We start from the raw sequence: 13,274 nt of genomic DNA, 5'->3' as shown, positions 1-13,274 counted from the left end.
TCCTCTAAAAATATTCTCAATCTTTTATTGATTCGAAATATTACTTGAAACATAAATTGTTGATTCCTACTAAATACAATTAGGCATTTATATATAGTTTTATAAACTATATAAAACATAAAATGTTGATTGGTACTAAACAGAATTTTTTTATAACAATTATTTATGCATTAAGCTATATTTTTGTTTAATTACATAAAATATAAATTTTTGTCAATAAAAATTTTACTATTATTTACCATACACACATTCTATAATCTTCTTCATTTGAGATTCAGGCTATAAATACACAAGAATATCTTCTCTTCCAAAAAGTGTGCATGACAACTGTTAGACAAAATGCCAAAAATGATTCACGTATCCATAGTGTTTTTGTTGTTGTTTTCAAATGCTATTGTTTATAAAGTTTGTCATGCTTCCTCTTACTCCCGTCTCATAAGCGGTGGTGTTGACCATCATCATCATTCTCCCATTAATAAGCAACCACTCGCCATAATCGCCATTCACAAAACTGTTATCGCTCTCCATGAATCAGCTTCCATTCGTTCTAACCTTAACTCTTTGCTACTGGGTATCAAGGTCAAGACTCGTTTTCTTCCCGTTAATTTGATTAACTATTCAAATTCTATGACTTCAATTTCTAAATATTACGATAGGTGGCGGATGCTCAATGGATTAACATAGATCTCGAGTACCCTGAACCATCTCAGGACGATTGGGTTGGAGTTTTTTCTCCGGCGAAGTTCAAGTAATCTTATATCTTAATATCTATAATACCTAATCTTCTCCATGAATGATTTATTTGAAAAACTGAATAAATGGTAGTGCTTCCGATTGTTCATCTGAAGTTGGTAGCTGGCCGGAGACTCCAACCTTATGCACAGCTCCAATTAAGGTAAAACAACATTAATTATTTTGAATGATTAAGAAACTCTGTGATAATATATAACATATGTTTTTTAACTTGTAACAGTACATGTTCGCAAATCAATCCACTACTGATTATGTTCGAACAGGAAAAGCTACACTCACCTTTCGGATCATCAATCAACGTGAAGATTTCGCGTTTGCATTATTTACAGGCGGATTAGAAACTGTGTGTGAATTAGTCTCTCTTTCTGGTTTCCAGTCGTGTTTTGTGGAATTCTACAATGTATGTAATTTATCACTAATTGGGTTTTCTGAATTACAGCCGAAATTGGTTGCTGTTACTGATCCTATATCATTTCCAAACCCTAAGGCCCCTCTATACCCTCGTCTTGCCCATGGAAAAGCTTGGGATGAGGTGTACATTTACAAACTCTAAACCTTTTTAAATTCTAATCTTTATATATTTTGCTATATTGGTTGTGTAGTTTCTAACCTTTTTTTTTCTAATTTTCTTCAGATGACTGTAACATGGACAAGTGGCTATAACATTGATGAAGCAACTCCAATTGTAGAATGGGGATTTAAGGGTCAAAGCAAAAAGCTTTCTCTAGCAGGAACGTTGACTTTTACACGTGGCAGCATGTGTGGTATAACTATAATAAATGAAGATTAATTTTGCCACATGTGAATCTCTCATGAGTTTTGACACTTTTTATTTTATGATATTTTTGAAATAAATTGTACTCACATGTTGATTTCTAGGTTTTTCCATTTTTAAAATCAAAAAGTCACATAATACTTATATATTTATATATGAAAAGTATTAAATGTAATAAATATGATAGTAATTGTAATTAATATGTTTTTTTCTTTCCTTATTCAAAATTTTATTTAAGAAAATACTTAATGTTTACATTTTAAAATTTAATTTTTTTAATCAATCCGTGTAATACACAGATTTTACACCTAGTAAAAATAATAGTTGACAATCAATTTTTTTAACCGATGCCATGTAATGTAGGCCCACCTGCACGTACAGTTGGATGGCGGGATCCTGGTTTTATCCATACTAGTTTCTTACAGGACTTATGGCCAAACACCATGTACGCATCTCATTTTTCACATAACAATTCTCAGAATAAAGAAACTATGGAAAAAAATTATTTTTTTATTTTTCTAAAATTGTTTAATGAATGACATTAAATAACTATTTTACACCTATGGTGTAGATATAACAAATCTTACAAATCACAACATTATTTTTCCAGGTATGAATATAGAATGGGGCATATAATGGTAGATGGATCAATCATTTATAGTGATATGTATACATTTAAATCATCTCCATATCCAGGACAAGATTCCCTTCAACGTGTTATCATATTTGGAGACATGGGAAAGGTAGTAAGAATTTGTTAAAATCATATAATAAAATATTAAAATATAACAATAACTAATTTTTAAAATTCATGTTTCTAGGCAGAACGTGATGGGTCAAATGAGTACGGAAATTATCAGCCAGGATCCCTACTTACAACAGACCAATTGGTCAGTGACCTTGAAAACTATGATATAGTGTTTCATATAGGAAATTTACCATTTGCGAATGGATTTCTTTCACAATGGGATCAATTCACAGAACAAGTCCAACGCATTTCATCAGTAAAGCCATATATGATTGCAAGGTTCGTGTTTCTAAATATCAATAAAATTTTAATGATATATAGTTCTATTTTCTAACTAAATCATGTATTAATTACTTTGCTTTTATATTGCAGTGGCAACCATGAACGAGATTTTCCTAATTCTGGATCTTTTTACAACACTCCTGATTCAGGCGGGGAGTGTGGTGTACCTGCTGAGACCATGTATTATGTTCCCGCACATAACAGAGCCAAATTCTGGTAAAAATATTTATTCAGACCTATAATATATTTATAAAAAAGTCTTGTTCATATTGTATGTTGTTTACAGGTATGCAACGGATTATGGGATGTTTCATTTTTGTATAGCGGATTCAGAGCATGATTGGAGGGAGGGTTCAGAACAGTATGCATGGATAGAAAATTGTTTTGCATCAGTCGATAGACAAAAACAACCATGGCTCATCTTTGCTGCTAATCGTGTTCTTGGTTATTCTTCTAACAATTGGTTAGCTGATGAGGGTGCATTTGAAGAGCCCATGGGTCGTGCAAATTTGCAAAAGCTATGGCAGAAATACAAAGTAGACATTGCGTTTTATGGGCATGTCCATAATTATGAAAGGACGTGTCCTATATATCAGGTACTAACTTACTGATTGATTTTGATACCATGTTAGATATATAGAGATAGACGGTGTCATGTTGACTTGTTGACTTTTTTTGTATAGAACCAATGTGTGAACTCGGAAATATCGCGGTATTCTGGTACAGTGAATGGGACAATTCATGTTGTTGTTGGCAGTGGAGGGAGCCATTTGTCAGATTTTACTGAGATAAATACATTTTGGAGTTTGTATAAAGATCAGGATTGGGGATTTGTAAAACTTACTGCGTTTAACCACTCTTCACTTCTATTTGAGTACAAGAAGAGTAGTGATGGTTTGGTTTATGATAATTTCACGATTTCAAGAGATTATAGGGACGTGTTGGCATGCGTACATGATGGGTGTGAAGATACTACTTTGGCAATTTAAATCCCATAAAAAGTAGTTCTCCTATAAAAAATCGTATTATTAGTTGTTAAGACTTAAGGATTCCATTATACGAATAATGTTCGTAGGTGTTATGGTTGTAATTCTAGCTTATTACTATATAACCAAGTTTCAATCATAATGTATATATTCCGTTATTTTTGTTTAATTTTTCTTCATATACTTATATGGTTTCGTGCTCCTTTCTTAGTTGGTTGGTACATTGTAATTGTTTTCTATAAGCATTATGCAAATTCATTTTTAGTACTATTAGATATAAACATACTTGAGATAGACATGTACAAGTGTATAACTATCCAAGACTCCTTGAATTATATGGCGGGCGTTGAAAGTGGGTAACGTGGGCGGTTGCACAGGTTCCAAATTTTTTTCTTATATATTAAATATGCATTTATTTATAAATAAAATACTTATAATATCGATAGGGATCATTTTTCCCTGACTCGTCCTGGGCAATTTATGATATTTACATCCTCGGATCCAACCTGTTGAATTATTTGAAGAAAACCTTAAGCGTAACCGTAAAGTTAGTGTTGTCAGATTATTTTTAGATCTTTGCAATTAATAATGGAAAATTTTACAATAATCTTTATATTTTTCTTATTTTTCTTATAAATTTAGTTGATTTTATAATTTCATGAAACCATTTTGATTACAACTGTTTTTTATATCAATAACTTTGGTTATTATCACAGGTTTCACCCGATTATTTCGCTTATATTTACCTTCAAAAAGATTGTTCTGCATATGAATGGACATGATCTTCGAGGGACTATGGGGGCAAAGGCAACCGCCTAATTGTTTACATTGCAATAAAGGCCACTAAAGTTATATATGTCTGGAAAATACAAGTGGGGCATAGTTTGGTTTGGTTTATTGGTTAGAATCAAACCGCAAACCACAAATATGGTTATTCCAACCACGAAACCAAATGTAGGTAATTTAACGGTGTTGTTTTTTGTTTCTTATGTGGGTTGGTGCGTACATTTGGTATTTTATTATTATTTATTTATTTATTTACTAAAGCATAATTACATGTTTCAAATTTCACATAACTTGTTTGAGCATATGATGTATTTTTTTTTTTTAAAGAATTTAAAAAGTATTACTTGTAATAATTTCATAAGACAATAACTTAAAACACTACCGATTGATTTAGTATTAGTAAGTCGTGAGAGACTATAGTTGAGACTCTCACAATGTGGGATTGCTACGAGGGCTAAGGCATGACTCTGACTTATGGTGTGATAATCAATTGTGAGTTACGATGTGAGTTGATTCAATATCCTACTTACAGTTTCAATGTCATATCTTTTTTAACAAGTAATATATATAATTAAGTAATATATAATTTATTATTATGTATAACTAGATTATAGCCCGCGTTAAACGCGGAAAGCTCATAAAAAATATATAATCGTCCACATATTTTGTATAATGATTATAAAAAAATATGGTTATTAGTATTATTGTAATGTGTAGAAAATACATTGAAAACGCTAAATATATATAATCATTGAAGGACCTCTTTGTAGACAACATTTTTTGTTTTATAGTTGAACGACCTTCCTCATCTCATATAGTTATGATATTGTTATATAATTATAAGCATTTTAGTTAAACATTCATTCCATAATAAGGTTACCTACTTTAAACATATAATTATAAGCATTTTAGTTAAACATTCATTCCATAATTGGTTTATTTTAAATTGATTATGAATATAAGTGCTAGATTTTATGTTTGTTCTTATTTATTTGGTGTTCGCAAGAACTTTGCATTAGTTTTGGCGCAAGAATAATTTTAGTATATATTTATTGCATTTTGGTGTATCTTTCAATTATATGAAATTTCAAATAATGACATTTCATTACTATTGTGATAATTTAGTTTATATATTGTACTTTTACTAATCTTAACAATCTTATTTTTTCTAATATCCGTAACACTTTTACTAATTGTACCTTTTACAAATCTCCTAATATCTTATAATTTTTATCTTACTTGATAATTTTTCATAACTATGTTATTTTCAAGATTGCCGGCTTTAATTGTTTTTTTTTTTTCAGTCTATTCAATTTTATATTTCATTGTAAAACATCATCATTTGTATGTATTCTGAAATTTCACTTTAAAAATGTTTAATGTTTACACCTTGATATTAATTTTTTTTAATAAACCCGTGTGATAATTATAGAATATATATCTCATTTTAATTAACATTTACTTCATTCATTAAATCAAATTCCTCATTAAACGAATATATTTTTGGAAAGTAATAATTATAATGGAGCAACATTATCTAAGACGTAAGTGTTTGATATACTTTTGGAGGAAAAAATCTAGATCATAAAAAAAATTTATATAAAGAAAATACAAATTTGAATTTAGTTTTATTATGGATGAAATTACTGGCGAAAATTATTTCGGAGGGAGTTGTATTTTGTAAGGTATAATAATATTATAAAATTCGAACTATGTATATTTGTTGGGTAAATTTATAAATTTTATTGTGACTATATAAAGATAAAAAAGTAGGATGATATGATATACAAAAAACATAATATTTTCAATGATATTTTAAAATCATGCCAAAATTAGTTGGATTCTTATTGCATAAAAATTAAAAAAAAAAGAAATCATAATCTTCTATAATATATAAAAATAACATTTTTGTAATTAATGTCAGTTGACAAGATAGTTAATTTTTGTTATGTTAAAGGTATGTAATATCTTTCCTGTTTATTTAAAAAGTTTCAGAATAGTAGTTAACTGATTTTATGTAATTTGTGATAAAGAAAATCAAAATATATGAATACATATATTTGATATAGGAAGAAAAAAATAATCGAAAAAAATATAAAAAATGAAAGAATGTACATACCTTCTACTGTACAAGAGCGAATGTTTGAAGCAGAGAATGATGATGAAAATTATAAGCAATAATAATTATGTTGTAGGAGAATATTTGAAAAAAAGAAACGATTGAAAATAAGTGAGTCACAAGTTCAAGGATGAATCGTATATGTATGTGATAATTTGAATATAATTTTTTGGTATAAATGTTTTCCTAATAAAAAGAGATTTTATATTAATGGTTTACTAATATAAACAAATTTATATTAATGACTGATATTAATGGCTTGATTGAAATAGTTTGTTAGTAATATGCTTTTAAAATTGACAATATTAAAATCTTCATAACCGTAAATTCAAGATTTAAAATATGAAAAACTTTTATTAGAATTAAATACATTCTATTTCAACGGATGTAAGTTATTGTTTGACGACTGGAAAACGTTTATTGGAATTAAATACATTCCATATGGGGAAGATGATGTTAGCAATTTGATCTAAGGGTGGAAAAACACGATTGAAATATAATCAAGAGTCCAAATTATTTAAGATGATGTCATAAGCTTTCTCTTTTAATAATATTTAGAGATGATTAGTAATGTCAAAAGGTTAACTTATATTTGACAAAGAAATCGAAATATATGAATACATATATTTGATATCGGAAGAAAAAAATAATCGAAAAAAATATAAAAAGCGAAAGAATTAATAGGGCAATATCAAGGTGGAATGAGTAAACCAAAACGTTAGTATCTCCATATTTTGTTCACTGCAAATTAAAAGCACATTAATTTAGACATTCCACTAGTATTAAGGTAAAGGGATATTAAGAAAATCAAGTTAATATGAAAAATAACACAAAATATTGATAAATTTGATTTGTTATGTTTGAATTATTTGCAAAATAGTTTGCCTTTAAGTCTTTGTTTTAAGCCTTGAACGATAAGATGATGTTTGTCAAATTAAAAATTTGGACATAATTTTTGACATGTGTATTTACGCCTAGAGAGGCTATTTTGGTTCGAATTTGAGAAAATGATCACAACCACATCTCTTTTCAAAACACGGTCGAGCCCTGCTATTTCTTGTTTGGTTCTTAAGTCTCTAAACTTATGAAGTTGTTTGTGTAGTTGACCAATTCGTTAACCTACCACCGGGCCATTTTTTATTAAAATAACTAGGTATAAAACTCACGTATTAAATAAGTTAATAAAAAAAAATTAAATATAAATGTATAAATATTTAAGAACTTTAGATTTATAAGAAAACAAGAAAAATAATGAATTATTAAAATTGATTATTTTTTTATCTTTTAAATTTAAATAAATAAACAAAATTAATTAATGAACTTTAATTTGGAAATTTTGAAATACGAAGGTAAGTTCATTAATGAAATTAATATCCATTTATTACTATATTTATTGTAATTATTATATCAAAGTATTATGTAGAATTTATTTAAATAGAAAAACCCATAAAATGATATGTGGAAAAAAGTTATTTCAATATAACTACAAAATGACATTTGACAAATTGAATGTGAGTGTGACATGTGGCAAAAAAACCTTCATTTATTAGAGTAAATGACACCGAGCCCTTATTGCAACCCATGCTACTGAATCAGCTTCTTCATTTTTAGTGCCAAAAATTAAGAATTGTTTTCCTCTGCTTGCTGCATCAAAAACCAAATCACAAGCTTCTGATAATAAATGAGTAGTTCTAGTAAGATTTGTAATATGAATAGCTTTATGTTTTGTAGGGATATAAGGTGTCATTTTATGATTCTATTTCCCAGTACCATGGCCAAAATGAACTCATGCTTCCATCATCACAAAGTTGTAGGAAATCGAGTCTAGTTTTCAGAAAGTCTGACTATGCCCTATTTGGAGCTGTAGATTCAGATTTAAGCCCAAAACACTGAGCGGGGGTCAATCTGCGAAATCCTAAAATATTGATAAAATAGGCATAAACATAATTATATTGCAAACACCATAGGTATGAAAGTATTAAACTTGAAAATACTTAGTAATGTGCTTATTTTTGGTTTGTTAGTGATATGGGAGTGTGACACCTCAAGCGCTTACAAGATCCGAAGTGGAGAAAAACACTTACGTGTCAAAGGTAAATTAATTTTGTTGTTTTTAAAGTACATTTTAGGAGAATCTTATATCTTAAATGGAAAGGGGTGAACCTAGTTACCTAGGATGTATGTGCCCAATTTGTTTTTGAGTAATGTGCCATGGATGTTGTATTGCTTTATATGTAAGTGAATCTAGGATATGTGCATGCTAGTTCTTATTTGTTTGATATAAGATGTGTGATAATGCCATGTTAGATTGAGTGTTGTACATGGTTATTATGTAATGTGAGCATTTCAATATTTTCCTAAGTTGTTTTAGGACAATCATGCTAGTGTTGTAAAACCATTATTGAAATTTTGTGTATGAAAATTATATGTGATGTAAAATGTAATAATTAAATAAAATTTTTTACATATTTACATGAAAATGAACCTTTATGTTAATAAAAGAAAAATCATAATATTTGCATGACTACTTGAAGAGGGTAAAAGTGTAACTCCTTAATTCATTAATTATTATTAAATTAAAAAACGGGAATACACTTGCAGGGCGAAGGGTAGTAACCTAGACATAAGTATATACCCTATCCGGATTATTGTGGGGACACGATGGGTTGAATGACACATATGGGAAAAGAGCTTAAACCCAAGCAGCGTCAAATTATTTTTCTAGGAGGTCATTCGAGACATTATCCAAGCTGTGGGTGGACTGGAGTGATATTGTTGGTCTAGAGGTGGGGCCAACATAAACATCATATAGGCGTGGGAGGTGTAACGAGGTGGAATTGGCATTGTTTGTTCCAATCCTTAACGACAATGCATGTATACGTAGTGTAATGTTACAGTAGTGAACGTAGCACACCGGGAGCAATGATTACGGGTGAGACTTTCGCCTCACCTAGTGCATTGGGTCGTGCCGGTCACGTTAGTAGCGAATGGGGTACTTTCCTTGGGGTTTGTGGTGAATAAATATACCCTAACTAGGAAGTATTGCTTTAATAATTATAGTTATGATAAGCGGTGAGTAATTATTAAAATAAAGCGGAGAGAAATATTATATAATAATATTTTAGCAGAGAAAAGATAGATAATTAGTTACAGCGTGGTTGAGGAGCGTAACTACCAAAAAAGGATCTAAAAGAAGAATAAAATTAACTGAGATAAACACTGTTGGATATGCGGTGTGACGTTGTTATGTCTTACTTGTGAGTGTTTGATACTGTGGGAATGTGTTGTGGATCCATTTATGATATGTGTGTTTTTTTAACAGTGTACTATGATTAGCTTACTTAGCTTATCCTAACGCTTGTTTCTTTGCTTGCTTTAGGCCTTGCATTGATGCGGGTAACGTGATATGATGCCTAGAGAGAATAGGGACCTTTTGAGTAGATATATTCTAGTTTATATTTTAGTATTGATATAATTTCGGACATGTTGTTGAGTTTTCATCACATTTGGTTTTGAGAATTTACTTTGGTGTATGTTTTTGAGAACTCTTACTTTAATGGACTTGTTTTTATAATAAAGTAACATTGGCGATGTTTTCATAATATTTATAGTAAGACTTCCGCTAATTGTATTCTGGTTAAAAGGAATTTAAAATATAAAGAAATTTTTGGGTGAAAAATCATGATTTTACAAGTTGGTATTAGAGCCATGCTGAGAGTGCACTGAATACAAAGGTCGGTGTTCAAACTCATAGTGTTCATTATCTCTTCTTTCTCGCGGATCATGTAATCATTTATATCGCTTGAAGTTAGGGGAATTTCTCATGACTCATAAGCTTAGTTATCCCAGAGCACTCATAGTTTGGACAATGTTGCGCATATTGAGGAAATGGAAGACTATCTTGTACTGCTGATTTTACTACACAGATTTGACAAGCCTTGCAAGTTGTTGGTTATCGTGGTTGACGCCGGATTGGGAAGAGAATTCAAAGAAGACAATGAGTCTATCGTAAAGTCTATTCCTATAATTCCTATGATGATAGTAATCAAGTGCCTAGCGAGGTGATGTGAGGTCTTTTTGACTTGTGCGATTGAGAGTTCAATGAAGATGATGAGTCTCTTCGATGTAGAGCTTTGTAGGGAATATGACGATGTTTTTCCCTAATGAGTTGTCGAGTGTATAAACACCATGTTAGGTAGAGCTCTAGTTTGACCTTATTTATAGTGTGGCTCCAAAGCCAAAGTACCTTTGAAGTTTGGTCATAATGTAATTAAAGAAATTGTCACATAGCTTCACAAGTTGTTTGAGTGTGGATTATTTGAACAAGTTCCTTGTCTTAAGGAGCGTTGGTCCAATTCGCTAAAAGGAAGACGATAAAAGCGGTTGAGTATCAACTGTCTAAGATTGAACAAGATCACGATGAAAACAAGTCAGTATCTATATCCTATTTTGGTTTAGGGGGCGATCATCTAGTGAGGGAAGGTAATTGTGTGTGCTTTGTGAGGAAAGCACTTTAGGGTTCCTTTTGCATCATTTGTGCATGGTGGTGAGCAAGTGACCGGTGAGGAGGTGCGTTGTTTCCCTTGTATGGGTCTACATGCTAGAGGTGGATGTTATATAGCTCATCAACAGGAAGACAATAGAGCACTGCTAGGAGGTGACACCTTTGATCTGTTGGATTAGGTGTCTAAGCCTTTAAATATAATTAGTATGTACTTGACCCGAGATTAGCATGGTCCATTTTGGTTGTCATCACTAGAACAATATGATAGGATATATATTTGAGAAAGAGGTTATTGATGATTTATTAATATACTACAAGTATAATATATTAATCAAGAAATAATAATATTTAATTAGTATTGATCAAGAATTAATTTGGAATTAATTTAGTGAAAAAAAAGAGACTAATTAAATTAACGGGGACTGATTATGTAAATCAGTGATATATAGTCGTTGGGCTATTGATCCATGATGGGCTAAGTTTATGTAAGTATCCATAAGAGCTAACCCACATGATATATGGATCATAACCCAAGTGTATGTATTAGGGTTTACCCATGACTCTTGGAATCCTACACTATATAAGTGTTACCCCATAGCCAAAATCGACACCTATGCATTCTAAGAGAATCATAACCGACTTTTGGTGGTGTCTAGCCTCTCTCTCAAAGTCTTCCTTTGTTCATGGTGTTTGTGAACCATTTGAGGCATCACACTTGAGGTGCTAAGCTCTTGAAAGGCCAAAACTACAAGCTACAATAAAGAGGTATTATTCTAACTAGTTTTATGATTCATGTACCAAAATTGTATGCTAGTTGTAGGATTCATGCTTTGGAAATTTTATTACATGTATAACTAGAGAAAATTTAGATCCAAAGCTATTAGGGTTGTATGTGCACCATGAGAGTGTTATAGTACACAAAACCCAATAGTGGTATCAGATCCAAGGATAATTTTCTGTTATATTTGATGCTTGTGAATTATCAAAGCTGAAAAAATCGATTCTCTGGCCTTTGACTGATGAACTCGACGAGTTCAATGCCTGAATCGACGGTTCCAATCAGTAAAAGGACAACTCGACGAGTCCAGTTCATGTACTCGTTGAGTAGGTGCTTCTGATGGCAGATTTTCTAGATTTTTGACATGTTTTGGATTAGGATCATTACCGCAAAATGTTTGAATTCATAAAATTTGATTTTGTTGGTATGGTAATGATTATACTCATCCAATGAAAAGATAATTTTCAAAGTTTTAAGATAATTGTTGGTTATATGATAAACAAAGTTACTTGTAAATTGTTGACATAAATTATCTAACCTTATAAGTTAAATTAGATCAATCCTAGATTATATGATAATTGTGTTTTTTAAAGTTGATCTAAATGTTTTTTAATGACTTCGATAACTTTTCCTCAAGATATGGACCATGAAAGGTCTCATCCATTAAAATGACATTAAACTCATAAGTGATAGAAATGAAAAGGTTTTCAAGAGTTAAAAAACTTGCCCTCAAGTTTTGGTATTTGAAATGTCTCAAATTATGAAAAATTAACTCTAGTAATTGAATGATTTCAAAAGATGCATCTCTTGGGTTCATACCTTAAAAATTAATTAAATAGTTTTAATTTTGAATTTTTAATAACCTAGATGCCTTGAATTGTTCAATTACACGTTATGGAGTTTATTAAATTAATTAAAGTGTTTAATTAAAAGAGAAGATTAATAAATCCATAATGACATGGTTTAAGTTTAATTAAATTAAGAGTATAATTTATTAATAGTTTAAACCATCAAGTATTTTAAGAGTTTAAAATACACCTATGTACTATAAAAAATTAAAAAGTTTAATATAATATATATAAGTAAAAAGTCAGTCTTAACGTTAGTAGGCCTCATTCATGAAACCGGTCTATAAGGGGGTATAAGGTTACTGCTTATAAAATTGTGGTTTAATGGGTGTCCATTCTCACCCATCGCTTCCTTAACTGGTGTAGGGTCATTAGCCAAATCGGTAGGATAGGACATTAATTCTCATTAAAAGTATAATGAAAATACCAAGTAACTAAATACTTATAAATTCCCAATCTTAGTTACTTAGGAAAATTGTGAAATTGGTGCTAACCCATGAAATTGCAATTTGCACATTGTTAAGTCATTAGTGGAGCATGTGTGGTTAACCGACACATTAATCTGAGACTTACAGTGTGTGGAAAAAGGTAGCTTGATGTTAATCATGGTTCAATGGAGTGTTTGTGGTTAACCAGCACACTGATTGTATGATTTGTGAGATTAAGTATACCAAGCTAATTTGCATGGTTGTTTG

General features: G+C 30.5%; 1 protein-coding gene across 1 annotated transcript; it reads left to right on the top strand.

The window, feature by feature from the left end:
• Nucleotides 1–305: 305 nt before the first annotated feature.
• Nucleotides 306–3,713, top strand: LOC145042583 (nucleotide pyrophosphatase/phosphodiesterase-like). Its single transcript, XM_078991033.1, has 12 exons — nucleotides 306–579; nucleotides 657–748; nucleotides 826–895; nucleotides 974–1,096; nucleotides 1,193–1,285; nucleotides 1,388–1,517; nucleotides 1,892–1,973; nucleotides 2,139–2,271; nucleotides 2,350–2,555; nucleotides 2,649–2,774; nucleotides 2,845–3,154; nucleotides 3,242–3,713. The coding sequence occupies exons 1-12, from the start codon at nucleotides 340–342 to the stop codon at nucleotides 3,545–3,547; spliced, it is 1,911 nt and encodes a 636-aa protein (XP_078847159.1). The 5' UTR covers nucleotides 306–339; the 3' UTR covers nucleotides 3,548–3,713.
• The last annotated feature ends 9,561 nt before the right edge of the window (nucleotides 3,714–13,274 follow it).

The sequence above is a fragment of the Lactuca saligna genome, chromosome 4 (assembly GCF_052625555.1).
Source record: "Lactuca saligna cultivar CGN05327 chromosome 4, ASM5262555v1, whole genome shotgun sequence".
Taxonomy (NCBI): domain Eukaryota; kingdom Viridiplantae; phylum Streptophyta; class Magnoliopsida; order Asterales; family Asteraceae; genus Lactuca; species Lactuca saligna.
This window is presented reverse-complemented; position numbering and strand designations above follow the sequence as displayed.